This window comes from Filicampus tigris, chromosome 3 (assembly GCF_054856515.1).
Source record: "Filicampus tigris isolate MCC_2025a chromosome 3, RoL_Ftig_1.0, whole genome shotgun sequence".
Taxonomy (NCBI): Eukaryota; Metazoa; Chordata; class Actinopteri; order Syngnathiformes; family Syngnathidae; genus Filicampus; species Filicampus tigris.
In genome coordinates this window covers 26939240-26962182 of record NC_141219.1, presented here as the reverse complement: position 1 = coordinate 26962182, position 22943 = coordinate 26939240, and the positions used below count along the sequence as shown (strand labels likewise).

At 40.0% G+C, this 22943-nt stretch overlaps 2 protein-coding genes across 3 annotated transcripts; both read right to left on the bottom strand.

Moving 5' to 3' along the window:
- Positions 1-889: 889 nt before the first annotated feature.
- Positions 890-7894, bottom strand: foxr1 (forkhead box R1). Of its 2 annotated transcripts, none has more exons than XM_086025826.1 (7): positions 7677-7894; positions 7087-7179; positions 5327-5541; positions 5118-5174; positions 4884-5011; positions 1101-1333; positions 890-977 (listed from the first exon to the last, which is right to left on the bottom strand). In XM_086025826.1, the coding sequence occupies exons 1-7, from the start codon at positions 7795-7797 to the stop codon at positions 949-951; spliced, it is 876 nt and encodes a 291-aa protein (XP_085881952.1). In that variant the 5' UTR covers positions 7798-7894; the 3' UTR covers positions 890-948. The 2 variants fall into 2 exon arrangements, with proteins under 2 accessions (XP_085881952.1, XP_085881951.1); XM_086025825.1 differs by having other exon boundaries at positions 5112-5174; positions 7677-7893.
- Positions 7895-9071: 1177 nt separating this feature from the next.
- atp6v0d1 (ATPase H+ transporting V0 subunit d1) lies at positions 9072-18696 on the bottom strand. The gene is made up of 8 exons (XM_086026592.1): positions 18452-18696; positions 17614-17785; positions 17150-17328; positions 16007-16086; positions 15645-15722; positions 13296-13472; positions 11451-11528; positions 9072-10317 (listed from the first exon to the last, which is right to left on the bottom strand). The coding sequence occupies exons 1-8, from the start codon at positions 18576-18578 to the stop codon at positions 10156-10158; spliced, it is 1053 nt and encodes a 350-aa protein (XP_085882718.1). The 5' UTR covers positions 18579-18696; the 3' UTR covers positions 9072-10155.
- Between the last annotated feature and the right edge of the window lie 4247 nt (positions 18697-22943).

The window sequence follows — 22943 nt, the reverse complement described above, 5'->3', positions numbered from 1 at the left end:
AGGATAACTGGTCACAATATATCTCAGTGGTCGTCCCACGTCTAGGTTTTTGTTGGCCAACAAGCAAATGACTGAGACAGGTCAGGGCTGGCTGGATACGTGTTGGTTTTAGCACTGTCAGTTTCGAAAGTGACTCTAAGGGAATGAATAGGGACTGTTTTGGATCATATTCACTGCATAATTTATTTTTAAATAACATTTACAAAGAAAAGTGTAAACTGTCAACATCATCCAGACCGCTTATTATGACGGAGCGCTAACAGCTAGCAGGTAGGCACTACGCCCGCAACTTGTAAGAAAATACTTTACTAATCCCGCCACAGCTTTACTATTTAAACGCCATATTTGCAATATCTGCATAATTCGTCACCTGGAATTAAAAAAAAAAATCAATAAATTAAAAAATTTTAAAAAATTCCCGGGTATCCGTCACAGAACATGTGCGTGCGTGCATGTTTGTACAAGATAGAGGGTTGTGGGGCCATGGCCGCCTTTACCAACAGGCTCATCAGTGCTCAAGCATGCATGTTTCTCACACGTCGCTAACGGAAGCACATTTAAAATGATAGACGGACCAACCAATAGGTGATTACAATTTGGTCCGGCTTGACAAAAAAGGCAGATAGACTGACGGCGGAAGGAATTGTGATGCAAACATGCAAAGCACCCATGCTGCCTCCTGTTTTGAAGACTTAATTGCTTGAAAAAGTATGTATATTTGTTATTGTAACTACTACTTTCAACCCTTTTCAAAAAATTAATTGTGATATTTTGCAGGCATAAAAAGTTATAACAGAAACCAAGTGACCAAAACATATACAGTAGTGGCTATATTTCAAAATAAATCAGATGAATGAAGCCTTTTTAAAAAAAAACAGAATATAGCTCATACTGGAAAGGGAAAAGTTTTTGCATCCATTTATTCTTTCACACCTTCGATAATTACAATTACATTCCAAGGAGTTTTGCAATTATATCTGCAATAAAGAAAAAAAACAAATTGGTCATCTCATCATCACCCTGTCCAAGTTGTGTTGCAGTAGCATTAATTGTTTCAGCCAATCCAACTCTTTCACATGCTATAGTTTGATCACGCTCACCTGGACAGGACATGCTCCTCTCCAACTGCTTTATAGATTCCGCCTGCAACATGTGAAGCTCATCCTTCAGTCGGCGATGGCCATCTAGAGTCAGGTGCCAAAAGCAAGACTTCCTTTTACCATCTCTGCACATCTGATGACAGGTTTTGCGGAAGCTGCTGTTGAAGCACAGGTTGTGTCGAATAGTGTTCTTCCAGCCATCAGGAGCTGTCTGAAAGAAAGGGAAGTGTTCTCTGGGAAAGGACAAAAAGAAAGTAATGGTCACGGAGCAGTCTAACGTAATGTATATGCCAAATTAAAGTCTGATACTGAATTAATTTCCATGGTGTATGTGCTTCTAACAATACATTTCCATAGAGCAGGGATGACCACCAAGGGGGTGTCAGTCGATCGCATGGCATCAAATGAAAATTTCCCCACTGTGGGATCAATAAAGGCATTCTTATTCTTATTCTTAACTCGCATGGCTGCCAGCCTTCCCAGTTTTATGCTATTATATAGCTGCCTGGCAATGGCAGTGTATGAGTTAAAAAAACAAAAATAAAAAAAATAAAAAAGTAAATTTCCTGCTTGGCCATTGTGAAATTTGCCACGACATGTGCATGCCTCACATACATACAAGGGCGCTAACGGGCAGAATGAGCAGTTGCCATTTTCTTCCGTTCATTCTAAACTTAATAATAAAGTATAAAAATGGTTAGTGACTAAGGATTTTTGTTTTGCGGTGGGCTCCATAGCGGGTGCGGGAAGTGGGCGATGCACTTGGGTATCGCACCGGTCGGTCCGCTGAAGGAGATAATGTGGAGCAGCAATTTCGGCCCATTGATAAAAACATTAAGTCAACATGACTGATGTTCATTGGGAGGTGAGCGCAGGGCTCGCCATCATTTGCTCCTGTTTGGACTCTTCTCAAAATTTCACACGTTTCATGAGAGTCCAGGCCTGAAAACATTTAAGAACTTATTTTTCATTGTAGTGGTACCCTAGCTCATTCCATTCATTGCAAGTCAGCATTAAAGTAAGTGCAGAAAATACACTAGCTGTATTGTGCAATATTTGGTTAAGCAGTTATGCAAGGTACACCAATCTATAAAGAATTCAAATAAGTACTTAGGTAGACCATTTCAACTTACCGGTAGTCATTTTACAAGTAGCTAGCATGCTGAAAAAGCGCAGACACGTGGAGGAACTCAGACATTTGCAAACAGGGCTGGCTCGCCCATTAGGCCGCATAGGCAGATGTGAAGGGCCCCAAAACAGATAGTTGGGAACAGAAATCAGCTTGAATATTATTTACATTTGTTTCCATCTTAAAATGCAACAGATAGTTGGCCTATGGCTTCAAATGCAAAGCAAGACCCAATTCCCGACGACAACGTACTCCACCCCCTCCAAACTACTTCCCTCTGCCACCCTCTTTTGGCTGATTGCTATCCAATGCTGACGGACTTGATGGTAATGGTAATGGCTAATTAGTAACTCAAATCAACATTTTTATTTTGATGTAGCTGGGCCGCAAAGGGGTTAGGGCAATTTTAAAATCTTGCTATACGTGTGAACCAGACTTTAGTTAAAACTGTCTAAAGCAGAGATGTCAAAGTCAAATTAGACGGAGGGCCAAATAACTTTAGCTACAAGCTGAGGGCTGAACTGATCGAAAGTTCATTGAAAATTTTTGTCCAAATTGGATCGGGTCCTCCGCGCCTGCTGATGACATCACACTTTCTGATATATTTCTGTAATATATCTTTGCCTCCATGTTTGTCACCCCCCAGGCTGCTGCGTTTGTATGTTAGGAGTTACTAAATAAAAAATAAAATAAAAAGTACATTACTGTGACTTTTGCGCGGCAGCTCATGTGTCACTTCCGCTTAGAAAAGAAGCCGCTGCCCATCTTGTGAAACAATAATCAGCGGAACGTTTGTGTTTCTCCTGCCAAACGCAAAGGGCTGCAAGATTGTATGAACTGTACAGAATGTGAAGTATTTCTTAATAAAACGTGTTTTACTCCAAATAACTTTTCATCAAAATCCGATTCCGAAAGCCACGAAACAGTGACGTCTTCAGTCGGCACGTAGACGACCGAAGGACAATCCTTGTTATTTTATTTAATTTTTTAGCAAACACAACATCCATGGGGTGACAAACATTGATGCAAATAAATACATTACAGAAATAGTGTAACGAATTGGGTTTTCTGTGTTGTGGTCGAATTTGTATTTTGCCGAGTTGTGTAGTTTCCGAGGATAATGAATGCATCGCGCGGCTCGCTGGATGGGAGGGCGAAGAGGAGAGACTTAGGCGCAGCACTTTCTTGACTGAACGGTTGTCGTACTGTATTAGTGTCGGCTGCGGCCCACAGTAGCCGGTTGCGCTAATAAAAACATGACAAACTACATTTTTATTTTAAAGCGTGACGTCATCAGCAGGCGCGAAGGGCCCGATCCAATCTGGACACTGGCTGTAATAAATCAATATCATCCCAGGGGCAGTAGAAAACCTTCTACACATCCGACCCGCGGGCCTTGACTTTGACATATGTGGCCAAAAGCATGTTAATTGCTAAAAGGGGGAATTCAACCTGAACATATTTTATTCACAAATATTTTCTATGCAGGCCCATTAGTTGAAACAAGGCATTCTGATAAATATTGTGTTTGGTGAATAAGAGTTAATCCACCCGCTTTTAGCCAGATCAGGGCTCAGGTAACGACCAATCACAGCTCACCTGTTTTCTGAAGCTGAGCCATGATTGGTCGTTATCTGAGACTTGATCATCTATGATGTCATATTCAGTCGACAGACGTGACAAAATGCCCGCCCCCTGAGATGGCTAAAACAGGTGGATTTTGCTTATTCCACAAACGCAATATTAATCAAAATGCCATGTTTCAAATAGTTGGCCTACATAGAACATATTCTTGAAAAAAATGTTTGGGTTGACTTCCACTTTAAACTTTGCACCACATTGTTTCGAATTAGTATGATCATTACTGTTATTAACAATATAGTATACTCTATTAGCACATCAGTTTAAACTGCAATAAACTGCTTATCAACATTATACTCAATCTAATATTCACTTAAAATAATGAATATACATGCTATTGAATCCTTTTTTTGGTAAGTTTATGTATAATCACCGACTGAGAAGAATCTGGCTTCGGGCGCCACATTGGCTCGGGCCGGCCCAGTTTGTAAATACAACAAACGTAAGCCTTTGCAGTCAGCCCCAAACTCTGACATTCCTCCTTCCTGACGCTGCACCAGTTCTCCATCTGATGTGGTGTACCTTGGACCACAAGCTATTCATGAGTCTCAGAAGATTTCTTTTCCCACCTTTCTGCCAAAAGTTTACCAGTGGTTTGCATATTGTTGTAAACTGGCTATTTGCATTCACCATGGTGTCTTTTAAAGGTAGACATACCTACTGTGTATCCTTGATGTTGTGAATAGGATTGTCTCTAAAGGAAAGCAATCTAGCTGTTGTTCACCACACACAAAGTCATGAGAAAGACATTTTGAAGGAAAATAAATTCTTCAGTCGTCTGCGAGAGCATCTGTTTCACTTACTGAACGCAAAACTAAAAAGCAGCCCCCCCGCCCCCTTCCCTCCAATAAAAGCTGCAACTGAAGGCTGAGCAAAGATCGTCCTTGCCTGAAAAGGATTTCATTGTATTAAAAATGTTTATCTTTACAATCTATGCCAATTGTGGTTGAGAATCATGACACGGAACCTTTCATCTTGTACCTTCTTTGCCACATCCGATCCGATTTTCTGACCTGGTGAAATTGTAAATCTGTTGAACTTTGAGGCTCCCATTGTGACTGCTTTTAAGTGCCAGAGCAATGAGGACGCAATAGTTCACTGGTGGACGAGGCCAACACCCTGGCTTCAAGGCTTTGCTGTCCTGGAAACAAACAGACGCTAATTTAAGGTCGCCTTGAGTACATTTTGGAATACCATTTCACAGATTGGCTACGGCATGTATTAGGACCGCATCTCCTCACCCACACTTTTGGGGTTCTCCCCTTGCGTCTGGGGTGTGTCTTCTGGCAAGACGAGCCTTCGCCCTTGGTGTCACAGATAAGCAAAACATTGTTTGCATCAATATCATTCTTTTTACAATCTGATCATCAGTCACACTCTTCTGCAACTAAATCCTTCTGAATATTTATATAGTACGGACTAAATGTGTATATATGTTGCATTATATACACTGTACCATGTAGTCAGTGGCTGAGGAAAGAACATGTGTTCTTCCGTCCTGGGGAGAGAACATGTGCCGTTTTGTGACTTGTGAACACGTAGCCGGGGGATTTGGCGTTTCCTCTGCAAGGTCTTGGAGATTCAGCCGACCTGCTGCAGGTTTTCCATAGACGATCGGACAGGCAATGTTAGGATTGACTAGAAGCCACAGGTTTGGCTTCACGAAGGTGTCTGACAAAAATAAATAAATAAATTTAAAAAATGAGCAGCATTTAGAAATAGCTCTTAATGCTACAGTTCACATTACTAGCCAACAACACATTATAAACAGGCATGTACACATTTGACAAACTCTTTTTTTTCCCCAAGAATATGTTCTATGTAAGCCCACTAGTTGAAACAGTGCATTCTGATAAATATTGCATTCGTGGAATAAGTGTGAATCCACTCGTTTTTAGCCATCTCTGGGGGCGGCCATTTTGTCTTCTGTCGACTGAAAATGACATCACAACTGCTCACAACGACCAATCACGGCTCAGATTGAGAAAACAGGTCAGCCGTGATTGGTTGTTGTGAGCAGTTGTGATTTCATTTTCAGTCGACAGAAGACAAAATGGTCGCCCCCAGAGATGGCTAAAAACGAGTGCATTTTGCTGCTTAACTATACCACAAACGCAAAATTGATCAGAATGCCGCGTTTCAACTAGTGGGCCTGCTGGGAACATGTTATGTTAAAATGTGTTCGGGTTGACTTCCGCTGTAAAAAGTTTTTCCCCAGAACATGTTCTATGCAGGCCCATATGGTGAAATAGGGCATTCTGATTAATATTGCTCAGGGCTCAGATAACTACCAATCACGGCTCACCTGTTTTCTGAGGCTGAGCCATGATTGGTCGTTAACTGAGCCCTAAGCAACTACAATGTTATCTTCACTCGACAGAAGTGACAAAATGGCTGCCCCCTGAGGTAGCTAAAAACGGGTGGATTTCTCATATTCCACAAATGCAATATCAAATCAGAATGCTGAGTTGAGACTAGTGGGCCTGCATAGAACATATTCTGGAAAAAAATATGTTTGGTTGACTTCACTTTAAGTGCAGCTACAGAACAAAGTTCCTAATTTTCTATAATCTATTTTTTTTTTTTTTTTTACTCCATCACTTGCACTACATCGTGAACAGCACCAGAACGTCACTGGGTTAACTTGATGATAAGACATAGGATGTTAAGGTAGCATGTTACAAATCACCAATTAATGCCACAAATCGTTTTAGAAGAGATTATCCCATCGATTATTCCAATTGCCATGATTTCACGGCTGATCGCCCTGCCCCTTGTTTCAAAGCAGAAATTTTGAGCCGACTGTCCCGCCCCTCAATATCATCATTATTATAATATTTCAGAAGTGTGTATCAAACTGGTAGCCCTTGACACAAATCAGCAGCCAAGAAGAAGAAGGTTGGTGACTGCTGCTTTAAGGCAGGGGGTGCTCAAGTACAGTCCTCAAGAGCCCCTATTCAGCCTGTTTACCATCGCCCCCTGCCTGCAACACACCTGATTCAAATGATCACGATCGTTATCGGGCTTGTCCAAAGCTTGCTGATGAGCAGGTCATTTGAATCAGGTGTGTTACAGGCAGGGAAAGATGGAAAACAAGCCGGATAGGGGCTCTCGAGGACTCAACTTGAGAACCGTTTCTTTGAGATGTCTACAAAAAGCACTACACCTCAGAAATTAAGTTTTACTGATTAATTGAAAAGAACAAGTTTCACTCACCTGATGTTTTGTCATACCAAATGAACTCATCTTTTCTTCTGGAGGCTCTTGCCAAAGGCCTCTGTCCCAGATACTGATCACCAAGTTTATCATCTTGAGGTTGAAAAAAAAAAAGAGAAAAAGGCAGCTATCAGATTGCCCTTTATGAATTCTGTGGCAGACACTCTTCGTATCTTACTTGAGCCAATGTAGTCTGTTCTGGAATTTATTTCATTCCATTTTGGCGGGCATCCATAAACCAAGACATTTATAAAAGTGGGGGAAAAAAATCTCACATTTATGCTAAGCAAAACACTGAAATCAATTCACACAGAATCAAACAGCAAATTAAAGTAGATGCCAAACTTGTATGCAGATGTGATCCAAGCATTCAGTAAAATTTTAGGTTAGCATTAAAAATCTCAAGCATTAGCTGTTTGCTGCACTTAACAAAAGAGGTGTTGTCCATATGGGCATTCATTTAGAGAACAAGAACAACTGAAGGCCCATGTCAACACTAGTCAAAGCAACACGCACGCATACATTCATTCGTTTTGCAAGTGAGGTAAGTTTGCGGTGAGTTTAGACCAGAGAGGAGTTTAAATAGTCACCATGGCAAAACTGGTCAGTAGTTGTTAGCAGTTTCAGCTCCTTGTCCATGTCCCAGTCCGTCAAACCTACAGAGCAGTGCAGGTCAAGGAATCGGGCTTGGGTTTGAAGCTTTAAAGTCATGTCAAGACCTTGAAAAGAAAGAGTCCTTTTGCTTTTGGCCTCTTTGATTCAGACAAACCTCGAGGCTAATGCAAGGTGCTGCAGCTGGAGCTCATTGCACTTAATTAAAGCCAAAAACTCTTTTATGGCACTTTTGGCACCATTTGCCCTATAGCTTTGTATTGAATGATTTAACATGGGATTTGTATCAAGATTTGGAGCACAGAAGAAAAATAAATGTACACTCAAAACACCTCCAAGTGAAACCGATGCTTGTTCATTAATTGAGGGAAAACATCAACATAACATTTTTTAACATCATTTGGGGTGAAAAGTAACTTCAGTAGGACATGAGTGAATGATTTAAAAAAAAACATCAATTTTCTTCACTGCTCGTCCTCGTCAGGATTATGGGTGAGCAGCGTGAGCTGGTGTGGATCCCTTTCGACTTCAGGTGATAGTTGGCTACACCCTGCACCTACTGACAAACAAGCATTTATTCTCACATTTTCGAGAGTGGGAAATGTATTATCTTGAAGGAACCAAACAGGCAGACGTGCTTAATTTTGAACCATGCTACCTGGTATGGAGGACCAAAAATGCCAAAATCAAAATTAAATAAAAGTGCAAACAAAAACAAATGTAAAAATATACAAAAAAATAAATGAAATAAAATATATTTAACTGTATCTATATATTTATTTATGATTTTCAATTTTTGTTTTTTTGTTTACTTTTATTTTGTAATAAATATATATTTTTTTACAATAGTATGTTGTATGTAGCCCCACTCGTCTAAACTGTTATTTGAACCATGATTGGTTGTTACCTGAGCCCTGTGCAACCGTGATGTAATTTCAGTCGAGAGCAAGTGACAAAATGGCCACCCCGTGAGAAGGACAAAAACAGTTGGATTTTACTACTTAACTCATATTCCACAAATGTAATATTAATCAGAATGCTGTGTTTAGACTCAGGCGCATAGAACATACTATTGTAAAGAACATTTTGGGGTTGACTTCTCCTTTAAGGCTGCGTGCATCGTGTAAATATTGCCGTGCTGTCATTGTCTTTTTCATATCAATCTGCATTTTAAATGTTAATAAAATCCTATCCAGGGACGGCTGCTGCAAATGAGCTCTATGATTCACACATCAGACTGCTGTGCAACAGGTTGTCTCTTTTTGTATCTGTTCCTATCAAATAAACCAATAAATAAAATAACCAAATTGTTTCTTTTACCCATCCAATATATCAAATCCATTATATGAGTCTTGACTCTCATCCAGACCGTGTGCATAGAATTGTATTTATTTTTTTGTCACATTTACAACACACTTCACAGGAAACATCAAAATTTATATTATGCAATTTGTACAGCATGGAAAAACACAAATAGTTTTTCTTTTTTAAATATCTCTTTTATATAGTTATACATTTCACTTACGACAACGTTTGTCATTCTAGAGTTCAAACATAACACAACAGGCAGATGCACAATGGAAAGTCATGTATTACGCATCTTATATTGAACAATGCTAAAGTTAGCCAACAAAGGTAGCGACTAACATTTTACTCTGTTTTTTTGGGGGGCGGGGGTGCACAACAAGACATTCTTACTTTTGCCTATAACAAAAATATAGACAACTTGGGGTAGCGTAATGTTTTCTTCAGACAACTGGTCAGGGTACTTGTGGGTTTCATTTTACTGATTGCAGAGGTTATTAATCACAGCCCATGCTACAGGATCCTTCAATTGTTAGTGAGCCTGGGGATGAAAATGACCTCAGAAGAGAGTGATTAGCTTTGTCTTATAAATGAAGGACATTTTACTATGCACATTATCAATTCTGATTGCTGTTGACTGTACTTAGGGAAACTGGGAAGTCCCACCTGAAAGCCTTACAAACTATTCTTTTTAAAATGGGGCTAACGAACTCTCGCCACAACCGTTTCAAATATGAAAAACAATCATTTTTAAAGGCAGCTTTCAATTATTGGCTGTATGTGTAATGCTTCCATTACTGGTCGTTTATCGGAGCTATGTTGCAATTCCAGTCAAGTTTCTTTTAGTCAGCGATCCAAACTGTTAAAAAGATGCTTTCCATAACCTGGCATCATGAAGAAAACGTACAATACAGGATTACGAATAATATACAGTACAACGCATTCAAAGGTTATAACCAGCGTTTCACCAATGACCAATGAATGATGAATGAAGACTTGTGTAAATGGCCATAACATGGTTTCTTGAGGACCAACTCATGCCAACAACCAAAGACTGAAGGCTGCTTGGCATAGTGGCATCAGATGCAAGGTGGGAGTGGACAGACCGACTGAATGACATGGGCTGGACAAAAGCGAAGTGTGGGAGGGAGCTTAAAAGATAGGAATGTAGTTGTCAATCTTGGCACGGTGCCGCTGAGCAATGCATTCGGCAATCCAGACAATGTTCCTGCACTCCTGCTCCTTCAGCTTGACGTAAGCGTAGAAAACACTGAAATGGAACTGGTTAAGGAAAGCCAGTTTGTTCAGCTTCACCTGCAAGAGGAGGAAGAAGAACAGGAAGAGATATTAGCAGGCAAAATATTAAAATATGACACAGTCAGTTATCACTCAAAGAGTGCAGTGCACTTCGCCATTCATTTCTCAAAGCAGTGCTGTTGATTGGTGCTTCCCAACTTGCAGAAAAGGCACATATTTTATGGGAGGGGTGGGGGGGATTCTCACAGTAAACCGCAAAAATAAAAAAGTGTCACAGTAAGTATAGTCCCCTAAAGGGTTTCAGATCAAAAGATGAATATGAGACAAAAGTTGAGAATTGCAGCTCTTATTTCATGGTATTTAAATGTACAGTAGATGTGTGAAACGACTCAAGACAGAGCACCTTTTCTTTGAAGCCAGCCACTTTTCAAGTTAGTTAAGTATTGGAACAGAGATTCAATCAACTTGAAGTGACTAAAATTGTATATTTGGTGGCAGAACCCTTAATTGCTATAACTGCATCAAGCTTGCGACCAACTGACTTCAACAGACTGTTGCATTCTTCATTTGAAATGTATTTCCAGGCCTTTACTGCAGCCTCTTTCAGTTTGCGTATGTTTCTGGGAGTTTCTCCCCTCAGTCCCCTCTTCAGGAAGTAAAATGCTAGCTCTATTGGCTTATGGTCCGCTGATTGACTTAGCTAGTATCAGTCAGACCTCCACCCCCCTTTGATGAAGTCCTTTGTTGTGTTGGCAGTGTGTTTTGGGTCGCTGTCTTGTTGCATGATACAGCTTTTTTTTTTTTTTTTTTTTCTGTCTCAATGTGGCCCGGTACCAAACAGAGCACGGGTTTAACACATGTAGATGTAAATACGATCAAATAAAAACTGGAATTCAGAACTTTTGTCAGATATTGATGTTTTGATTGAAACCCAAATGTGTACAACCAAAACAAAAGAATTGACCCTGCCGTTCCAATACGTCTAATATGTTTGGAGGGGACTGTATATATACTTAAATCAAGTTGAAAACACTATAATGGGTACTGCAAAGGACTACTTGATCACACAATGTTGAAAAAGCCGCATGCTTAAATAATAGCATTTTTTTTTTCGGCAACAATATGCTCAATACAAAGCCAACGGTAAGGCAATGAATTTATTCGCAAGCGGGTGGTCTTGCTTTTATCACCTCGTGCTCAAAGAAGCGATCCTCCAGTGTTTTGTCGCCTGGGTTGCTACCAGCACCCTCAAAAAGCAGCTTGTACTCCTGAAAAATACACACACAAACATGTTTAATTTCACAATTGGATGCTCACAAACAGAACACATACTAGAAAGAAAGCAGAGGGATTTAGAAAGTTGTTTGCTTATCAAACACATCCCATACAAAATAAATAATGACATTCAACAGGCCTACTATGTAAAAGAAGACTAGTGGTGAGTAATTTCAGTATCTTGATTAAAAAAAAAATGCTCTTTTTTTTCTGCCTCGAGTACTCGTTTATTTACGTGTGCACTCTCAGGTACAAGTAATCAAGCAGCAACAATTGTTCATGCTATGCTTGACAGCGCCAACTTAAAAAAAAACCTTACCTGACCAAATATGGACATTGATGCCTTGGTAGACTTTTATTTTGAAGTTGTTCCCGGCAGCGTGTCACGGAGTAGCGTCTGACTCGACTGATCTTCCAGACCGTTTGGGGTGTTTATTGCTGTCACAAACTGTTGCTAGTCGGGATGTTGCGATCACACTTTTTTGGCACCCGAGTCGGAGTCAGTATTTGGGTTTTAAGGATCTGTCGATACTGATTCCCGATTCGATATATCGGCACGAAAACGCATACAAATGGTGTCAAATTAATTTGAAATATATATACAGACATGTACGGTACATACATGTGTATATCGACGATGTCTTGCAAAAAACATTTATGTCCATTTTTTTCAGTTTTCTTTTTACGTAAATGGTGTTTCCACGTTACAGACATCGCATTAATGTGAAAATTTAAAAGAAATAAAAAATCCCAAATTGGACTATATGTTTTTCACAGGACAGTGACGATATATCTTTACATTTATATTATATGGCCCAATCTACCAAGGCGTAAGTACCTCAAATGAAACTGAAGTTCTATCTTTTTCCTTTTTTTTGTTCTCTATGTGATGATACACATATTGAGCAACTCAAAATGTGCATTGATCCATCTCATGTTTTATATGATGTCATTGTTTCTTGCCGAAACTCTTCATGGATTTTTAGCGTAACATTAGCAAATAGCCAATAAACTATAGCCATGGCATTTATACCAATAGACATTAAACATTGACACAATACATATCATTATTCAGGACGCTTTATGAAAATGATTTTTCATCTTGTCGTAAAGTGCATTTATGCATTTTATTTCCAGGAGACGCATGGAAACAATTTGTGGAATGACCTTGGAATGAATTTCTCCCAAATGTATTGATAAAATAGAAAATGACAACTTTTTTCATTTTCTTGAATGTTTTCAAAAAACATATAAAATGAACTTGTTAGTGAAAAAGTGGCCCACCGTCCCTTTTAATACATTGATTTCTCCGCCGCGTTTTCACATTATTTTCTGTCTCTACAGCGAAAAGGACACAGTCTATATAAAGACACTCATATACATACATATAAATCCATGCGCCTGGCGCGCAAGGCACACTTTTGGAGTATCGAGGAAACCGACTGCTTTATTCCTGTGGTGAGTGACATGAATATAATGTGTTTTATTGATGGTACAAAATTCAGGTTTTCAAGGGTAATTCCAAAGACCTTAGGTTTTGGGGAGCTGTTGAGCCAGGCGCTTTAGGCCTTAATGGGTTAAGAGGAAATGTGTTTTTTTTCTTCTGTATTCATCACTGTTAATTAACAAAGCAAAAAAAAAAAAAAAAAAAAAAAAACATTTTTACCCGAATACAGGATAGAATTTTTAATAAGATTTCCGAATACTTAAATATTCGATAGTTGCAGCCCTAGAGAAGATCAAAAAGCTTTAGAACTTACAGGATAGTAATCAGCCACAGCCTTGACCTGCTCATAGTCATCAGCCCGGGCCAGCTGAGCAAGGCCTTCTGGGTAAAGCTTGCCACAGTGGGGAAAGAGCTTGGCACGGTCCTCCTTGGAAAGCTCCGTTCCAAATGAGTTGATGGTGATGATGAAGGCTCTTCTATCAGCCTCAAACTACAAAGACAGAAAGGTTAGATTAAAGAAGAGAACAAAGTGCAGCCTGCAGGCCACAAATGGTCTGTCCACATTCTCTGATCGGACCGCACAGTCTTCATGAATTCAAAATAAAAGGTAAAATGTGCAGTGCTTTTGTTTTGAAAGTGGTGCTTTAATTTCAATGTGCGTGTGTGGGCATTACAGCGCGCAAAGGCAACGTCTTGTGTCTTCAGTATTGCTGACCGAGGGATACTTATCTCTATTTAGTGATGGCTAATAACAGTTAATGGTTGGTTTAATTTAAAAATAAATTCTATGCATGCTATGTTATAGGGCTGCTCGATTATTTAAAAAAAATTAATCACGATTATGTTGGTAATAATTGAAGTCACGATTATTCAAACGATTACTTATTTTTTGCTACAAAACAAGAACAGGTTTAAACATGTAAAAAATATTAAGACAAAATTCTACGCTATAAAATTAAAGTTCATTTTGGATCCAACAACATTTATTAATTTTTTTTTTTTTTTTTTTTTAATTCAAGTGCAAATGTATAAATTAAAGTATGGTTTCCTTGTATAAACAAACGAGTTAACTTGCTATGGACTTATAAATTGCCAAAGTAGTAAACTGCTTGGGGTAAAATGCCAAATTTGACAGAATAACAGATATGCTATTCATATATACATTTAGACCTTTGTCTGGAGCCTTTATTGTTTTGTTTTTAAAGTAATATATACACATAGTAAACAAAGTTAAAGCAATTTGCTTCTGATAAATTATAAATTTAATATGCTGATTGGGTCAAACTAATTTAAATGTTGACTGTTACATATTACTACGTAATCTATACAATACTTCTAAATTATAGTAGGCCATATATAAACTGTTGTACAGTATAATGACCAATAATATGTTTGCAAATTGCATTTGAAGCAATTTGGAACAAAAATGAACACAAAAAATGTGACTTCATATTATAGACTACACAAAAAAAAATAACTTAAGTCACAGTGATAATGTTTAGCATGGTTTCTATTTTTGTGCTTGTAAAAGTAGTGTATACAGTATTTGCATAAGATAAGTTATTTAAAATAAATCCCTCGTGCCGATTGCGAAGTGGAGTCTGTGCCCTAAACATTTGGAAGCCTTGTCCGGCAATAGATTCTGTTATCTTTTTGTGTCCCTCCGATGTTGATGGGTAGCGGTTGCTGTGTTCAGTGTTTCAACGACTGAGATTTGCGTTGCGGACGACGCCGAATCTAACTCTGTTTTCTGGGTTTGGTGTATCATAACATCATCGTAAACCAAACGATGGTTGAATAGATTTGTTGTGTTGCCGGTGGATGCAGAGACAACTTGCACTTTATACGTCTTTGCTCGCCGTCTTCCACGGCAAACCTAAAATGTAACCAAATAAGCGATTTCGACTTGCCTTGCTTGTTTACAAGTCATTCCTGTGGCGGATCTTGTGCCATTTCTAGGTCTGTTACTCTGTTAAAACGTTGAGTAGGAGCGTGTACAGTGTGACTTGCGGGGTGCTGGCTGGCTGGCTTGGAGAGGGCGGCGCGGTGGAGTAACTCATGCGCATGCGTCAAAACAACTCAAAATTAGTATTAATAATCGTTTTTTTACGACTATGCCAATTTTGTAATCGTGGAGCGGAATAATCTAAATCGTAGTTGAATTTCGATTAATTACACAGCCCTACTATGTTACGTTATTTTGTGAATGTTGATTAAATGATAATAATGTTAATATAATTATTAACATGTTATTTGTTATTTGGGCGGCAATGTCCGGCGCACGTTGCAAGGTAAAGGTGAAACAAATGTGATGTTGCTAATTACGCTCAAATGTGGCTGCAAGATTTTTACACTGTTTTGGCACATTGGTTAAAAGATTTCATGACCCAGAGCCAACCCTGCTATCACATTAAGATCCAATTATTAAATTCACACAAAAAAATCATATCGCAGGGGACAAACTGAGAATCCCTCAACATTTTAAATCAGAGCTTGTATAATCCAGAGCAAACCCTGAAAGTTTCATGCTTCTTTCGTTTTGTTTACATTATGCTAATCAGAGTTTAGCAGCCTCATGAAGAGGATTCATAGCCACAACTTGCAAATGCATCAACTGAATATTGCGCATTATTTTCAATTTAAAAGCCAAACTGATACTCACCTCCAAGATGGGACACATGGTGTCAGCTGTAGTTCCTCCCAGGTTGGAACAGAACTTGTAGAATGCTTCAAGATAAGCCTGTGGAAATTAATACACAGACAGCAAATAAAATGATTGTCAGAGGTAAAACAATGTAACTTCAACAGAAGAGGACGACAGCATTGAAAAGATTGTGTCTCTATCAGCTCATCTCTCAACTCATATCAGAAGTTATCTGAAATAAAACTGCATTGTTTAAAATATGCAATATTTGCATTATACTTGGTTGATTTTCCTTCTGTTGTTGAGTTCATCCCTCCATTTGATTGGTAAAAGCTTAATGTAATAACAAAGATCTGTTTGAACACCATAAAAGGATTTACCTTGTAGAGTGTATTACGGATGATTTCAATGTTCATTTCATCTAAGTCCTGCTCAGATATACAATCCTGGAAAAATGCAGCTGAAAGCAAAGCAGGACAGAAATTTATTGTTTCTCATTTGCAAACATGCTCTGTTCTGCAGTATTAAGACTATTTAAGCCACTTTTCCATTGTACCAGTTCCACACCAGAATGGCCTTTCTCGTCCCTGAGGAGTCGCTTCCTATTGCATTTTTTCCGGGCCATGCGGTACAATGGAACCACTTTTCAGAACTCCTTCTCAGGTCGACTGGAGTCCTAATGTAACTGTCATCTCATTGCCCGACAGATCTAGGACTTTCTTAAGCGATGCGGCAAGTACTAAACTGCACAGGGCTATTTCCTAGTTTTATAACCAGCGAGACACTGCCACCTGTGGATGCTTGTCATAAAAATACGGTATATAAAGTAGACATAATTGTGCTTTACAACTATACTTAAACATTTACGATTCTATATGTACAAAAAGATGAACAAAGTAAAGCTTGGGGTAAAAACGACAACGAGAGATACTGCCAAATGAATGAGACCAAGATCTCCATTCAGTATGAATTACAGCTGGCGGAAAGCTCTCCCTGCTGCTTGTGAAAAATTTCACCCTAAGCATCACTACTTCAGTCACTGGTGATTATGAAGCTGTTAATGTGGTTACGTAATGTTGTAAAACATACCAAGTGTGTACTGTATATACTACATTTCTGTCTGGAAAGCGGAAGACTGGCGGGCGGCCGTGTCTCGCTCGCTAAAACCCGGAAATGAGTTTTCGTGTCTATGTGAAAGCTTCTGTGCATTTGATGGGCTGTAATTTACGATGTCGTCACATCATGCAACAGAGATTCATATTTTGAATTGCTGGGAAACCAGTGAATGAGACTGGCCACTTGAGAAATGTTATGACAGAACCATGCACGCTGTGAATGTGACCTGTGCAGTGGAGGCTTGCACAGTTCAGTTGATACCCCCCTAATCACACCTCCCGTCTGTTGTAATCGAAAAGCAACGGAGGCCAGGCCAAGCCAAGCCGGTGCGGTGTCGAGCCGTTGTGAAACTTGCAATGGAAAAGCGGGTTTAGTGTCTATTGACTTGAGGGTAAGAGGGCAATTACCCAGGGGCGTGTCCACCAGAATGGCATTGTACAGCTCAGCTGGAGTCTGAGCGATATTTACCGCCTCCATCTGCTCAAAGCTGCCCAGTGGGTGACACTTGGGTACCAGCTCAGAGATGGCGCGTTGGTGAAGGGTCCCCGTGATGAGCAGGATGACGTTATCAATCATGTAACTGTACCTGTGGTCACCACCAGAGGGCAAGAAGTATCAGTCTTGTTTTTCCACACCCAGCAGACCAGCACATCTTGTATTTTCATTCATTTCATTTCATTACTAACTAGTTTAATCATTGTCTGGCACTTATGGGTCTCACACAGATCAATGTAGAAGAGTTCTTGTTGCTGCAGCCCTTGTACTGGACCACATTAGCTTGTTTAAGCGGTCAAATTACTGTTGCGTGCGGTTGGTGTGTACAGGAAATGTAAGTGTGTAAAGTCTTAGAACACAAGTGCGACTTCCTCACGTAATGAAATCCATGAAGCTGGCCAGTGGCTCATACGACTGGTTCCTCATGTGGCGAAACTCCACGACCATCTTCTCCTTCAACTTGTCGTCAATGACGGACACAGTGAGAGGTGAAGCCTCGTTTGCCAGGAAGCTACCATAATCTGTGCTCTGCAGGTGAAGTTTCAGGTCTGCAAGGGAGAAAAAAAAATAACTGACGGACTGAGCCATGTAGTACAGTTAGCAAACAACACTAAGACATAACTACAATGTCATTGCAGCAAGAGTGACAAGCAGCTCATAAAAAGGACAAACATAGTCAATACTACATCACAGATGTTGAAATTAATAATTGAGTACGTATAATTAATGTTGCTATGTTTTGTCCACCACAGGGCACTCGGTGTCATTTTGCTGGTTCAATTTCTAAGACGAAAACGAGTTTATCATTTTAAAATAGGTCGATAAGAAAGACGTTTCCGAGAAGACTGTTAAACGAGGTAGTATATCTAGTACAAACGATGGTGCACCTAAGGCGTATCATTTATCAACAATCGACACAAAAAAAGATATCCCTATCATTTTTAGTAAGGTATGATGTCGTCATTATACAGTAAATCTACGACTGCAAGGACGCTAGCACAAATTCGACAGGTAAAACTGTAGTTCCCATTTTTCGAATGACAAATACAAAACGAGTGGTGCAAATAGATTGTTAGTCCCGAAAGGAAAAGAAGACCGTTAATACTTAACGTCACCTACTCATTATTGTTAATTTAACCGGCTAGTGTGTCCAAAATATAGCATTCGTGTAATTAGCTTGCACGGCTAGCGAACAGTTATCATATGAAACTCACCTTCGAGGGTCTCACATTGTACAAGGTTTAGATAATCAGCCTGAGACAGTATCCCAGCTTTAAATCCCCTGACCAGGCCCTCAAGATAGCCGTTATCGACGTTAAAGTAAAGCTCAGAGAAAGGCATCTTATCTGGTCGTCAGATCTCTCTCTGCCGCAGAAACGTCCGTCTCGTTGCTTAGCATTAGCATTAGCATCAGCTGACCATACCATGTGACTGTCACCTGATCAGTCATCAGTTCGCTTCCGCCCTCCGCACTTGTTATGGGATTCATTTTAGGAAATGTACACTAGATGACGCCAAACCCTTATTTTAATATTGTGTCAGTAAAGCTACTACATTTAGAACCGATTTCAAGCAGGCAGTTACAAATAAAGTGATGAAGTGTCCTCATATTAAAACAAAACAAACTGTTGTACTGTAACTGCTCATTATGTTTACATTTTAAATATACACCGTTCTGTAGCCTAGGTAATGTGATCACAGCATACACATTAATCTACTAACAAAGAGGACAACGTTTGTTTCACTATAAACCGAGCCAGTGGTTCAAAATAGCCACCCGTATGAGGTGCAGCATGGTGGGTGGTGGACTGAGGAACGTCGACACACATTAGGGGGGGGCTATTGACAAGTCCAAGCTTACGTCGGAGTGACGTCACAAGGAGGGATGGCGGTCAAGTCGGTGAAAACAAACTCTCAAAAAACAAAAGCATAGAACTTTGGGTCGTTGTCATTGGATTTGTGACTATTATTTTGATTTCAAAATTAGATTAAATGTTATTTGACTACTGTAACAATCTGCCTGCAGAGGCAAAAGTGTGAATTTAAAACAGAATTCTGAGGTAATTGGCAGAGATGGGGACCTCCAGTACTTGAGTCAGACTCAAATTGCTATTTTTAGGACTTGCGACTTGCTTGCCCAAAACATGGTAATGACTTGACTTGGGACTTGGTATCTATTGTAACTGACTTGATTTAAGACTTGAACTACATGACTTGACAAGTCATCTTGTCTATAGTTTTAAATCTGCATTTTAACACCGTTTGCCTTTTTAAGGAGGAAAGGGTTGGTAGGGTTTTTGTTCATTCATGCCAACCTGGCAACCCAGTCAGCGTCACTTGTTAGTGTGAAGTGGCCAGAGGTGGGTAATCCAGGTGCAGAAAGTAAAAACCCTGCCACAGTTTGGCTTTAGCCAAAGGTACTTCCATTCAATGGCAGGTAAACGAGCTCAGTTGATTAGAAGCACCTGTGGCTGAAGCCAAACTGTGGCAGAGTTTTTACTTTCTGGACCTGGATTACCCACCTCAGGAAATGGCGTTGTAAACACCAACAGCGTAGGAGCAACTCCGAGGATCATAAATCTGAATTAATGATTTTGTCCATGACGTTGACAAAAATAGTACGGCAAAACACATAGTTTTCACCTCATGCAATGAAGACACAACAACATATAACTTTGTCATTACAAAACCCAGAGAGATTTGAGATAATGTCACAGTTTAGTTAGCGAGACGAACACTGGGTTACGACTAGTAAAAAATGTGATTATGAACATTTAAGTACAGCTAAGTAACATAACTAGTAGGGTTGCCAACCGTCCCTTGAAAAACGGAATCGTCCTGTATTTAGAAATATAAGTCCCGTATTGAGTTGTAAAGGGACCCACTTTGTCCCATAATACCGTGAGGGTCAAAAATAGTCTATAAAATGTCGATGGAATTAATGACCAACAGTTCCTTTGTATGATTTATAGTAACGGTCCTAAGGCCCTCCCCTGCTCTGTGACCAATGAGGTGACAGCACATTCGTGCGTATCAGGATACAGAATCCGCTTAGGTTAGTATTGGAATGTGCAATGAATGTCAGCATTGTATGGACAAACAACATAATTTTGGGGTGGAATAAACATGTACAATTGATTGAATAGTACATTAAATAGATAGGTAATACATTGACCGGTCGTCAATAACACATCAAAAGCTTGAGAACTGTCAAACTAAGGCTGTGGGAGTTACACTTAAACCAACAGCGCTCTTGTGTGGTTGACGGCTGCATTATTACATCAGCAGTTGCTGCTCATCAAAACGCAGTAACACAGTGTATAACCAATACATCTGAGTCGGCACACAGCAGTGATAGCTCGATGTAGCGAAACCACACACGTAAAAATAATCCCGAAAAATACCCCAAAACGTCAAGAATTGATAGAAATTCTCTGAAGTAAAACGGCTTCAAAACAATGGCGCTGGACATGACCATACACGGCATTGCCTTATGAGATTTTACCGTAAATACGTCACACCACTCCATGCATATAGCCCATTATCCCGCCGTGCGTGCGATAAACATTGAACACTGCATGAAGATCATCAAATTGAAAACGAGGTGACAGAGAAGATTCCACTCTACATCATATCTTAATATAGGTGTGAAAAACACATTTTTATCAAGCCATGGCTAATCTTTCTGAAAAGATGCCAAAACAGACCTGTACGACGAGATCACACGAAAATGGCATAATGAAAAATGGCTTAAACGAGTCAGTTGTCACATACCGACTATAGAGTATTCTTAATTAAATAAGCTTCTAACATATGTGACCAGTTGGGTGCGTTAGTCCAACCACCGTGTACCTGTCTACCCGAAGGAATGACACACGCATGTCAATAGGACACAGAGGATCACGAAATAGTTTTTTTTAATTTCAACCCAGTGTTAAGATATAATAAAACCAGTCTTTTAGAAAGGGGGCGCTGCTTGGCGCTGTGGGAGTATTTTGACTGGGCTCTTGGATGCTACCTTCATCCACACTCCCCCACTCAATGAGCAGCAGGCCCACTAGTTGAAACATTACATTCTGATTAATTTTGTGTTTGTAGAATATAAATTAAGAAGCAAAATGCACTCGTTTTTAGCCATCTCTCAGGGCGGCCATTTTGTCTTCTGTCGACTGAAAATGACATCACAACTGCTCACAACGACCAATCATGGCTGACCTGTTTTCTGAATCTGAGCCGTCATTGGTCGTTGTGAGCAGTTGCGATGTCATTTTCAGTCGACAGAAGACAACATGGCCACCCCCAGAGATGGCTAAAAACGAGTGGATTAACACTTATTCCACAAACGCAATATTTATCAGAATGCCCTGTTTTAACTGGTGGGCTTGCATAGAACATATTCTTGAAAAAAATATTTTTGCGTTGACTTCAGCCGGGATTGGTCGTTGTGAGCAGTTGTGCCCACATTTGCTGTAAAACCCTAAACCCAGGCTCTTTTAACTCATATTGTTAACCCCTAGCGATTAAGAATAGCCAAATGTGCTGGGCACCCCAGAAGCAGAGACTCAGACCAAGAGACCACAACAGGAGTTTTAATTAGTACCTGAATTCCTATAACAATCTAAGTGCATTAGTGTCTTGAGTCCAGTGTCTTGAGTTGATCAAGTAGTTCGAGAGCTGCAGGAATAAAGAAGTTGAGTAGGATAAACTTGAGATTCAAGCGCGAGACAGCTTCAAACTAACCACAATGGTCAACATTCAAGCACCGGCTGCTTGTCCTCAGCAGCTTTTGAAGGGAGCCGTCTTAATCGAAGGCGGCTGAAGCTGGCCTGATTGGAATCAGAAGCCTGGCTCAGCAATGAGGAGGCGGGGGAGGAACCCTTGCCTCGATGCGGCACAACACATATTGCACAAACACACTATTAATCAGAATGCCGTGTTTCAACTAGTGGGCCTGCTGGGAATATATTCTTGAAAAAAATATGATTGGGTTGATTTGCGCTTTAAACAGATTTCAGAAAAAAAAACAGCTTTAAAATTCTATCAATTCTGATATGATAATGTAAAAGATGAGGAGGGAGTCTATTAACCAATCAAGCAAGGGGGGTTCTACTTTCAACCCTTCAATCATCTCTTTGCGTCTCCTTAGCTCATGAAGCATTTGGTTCTCATTCCAAAATCAAGCTCTTCCATTTGCAGCACAGCCCAGCAGTTCCTCCAGAGCTCTCCCACGACGTGTCACACATACATTGACATGGCATTTGGAAGCTACATGTGATACATGTTTTAGTGATAGTTCACCCAAAGCGCAAATCTAGCCAGGACTGCCTCTGCCCACACTCATACATACCACAGACACCACAGTGTCGTGCTTCTGAAAAGCAATGAGCACTATCAGAAAAAGGAATGCAAAGAACAATATGTAGCCCCACCACATTCCTGTTTCATGAAGAACAGTTTGTTCTGAAACGTCATCTCAGTAGGTTACGTTAAAATTTCAATTAGGAGTCGGTGTTCGAGACCATAATTGGCAGCTTCTAAAGCTTCTCACAGTGACAGGCCGTTGTCATAATTACATAGTGAATCCATCTGTCATCTGTCATCTTCCAAACCGCTTATCCTGTACAGGGTCACGGGGAGGTTCTGGAGCCTATCCCAGATGACAATGGGCGAAAGGCAGACTACACCCCGAACTGGTCGCCAGCCAGT

Coding starts and splice junctions, on each gene's coding strand:
- foxr1 (XM_086025825.1), bottom strand. CDS start 7,797: ATGACTTTAAAGCTTCAAACCCAAGCCCGATTCCTTGACCTGCACTGC. Junction 7,180..7,676: donor TACTGACCAGTTTTGCCATG/GTGACTATTTAA, acceptor TTCAACCTCAAG/ATGATAAACTTGGTGATCAG. Junction 5,542..7,086: donor TTGGTATGACAAAACATCAG/GTGAGTGAAACT, acceptor TATTTTTGTCAG/ACACCTTCGTGAAGCCAAAC.
- atp6v0d1 (XM_086026592.1), bottom strand. CDS start 18,578: ATGCCTTTCTCTGAGCTTTACTTTAACGTCGATAACGGCTATCTTGAG. Junction 17,329..17,613: donor AGCTTCATGGATTTCATTAC/GTGAGGAAGTCG, acceptor TGGTGACCACAG/GTACAGTTACATGATTGATA. Junction 15,723..16,006: donor TCCGTAATACACTCTACAAG/GTAAATCCTTTT, acceptor TAATTTCCACAG/GCTTATCTTGAAGCATTCTA.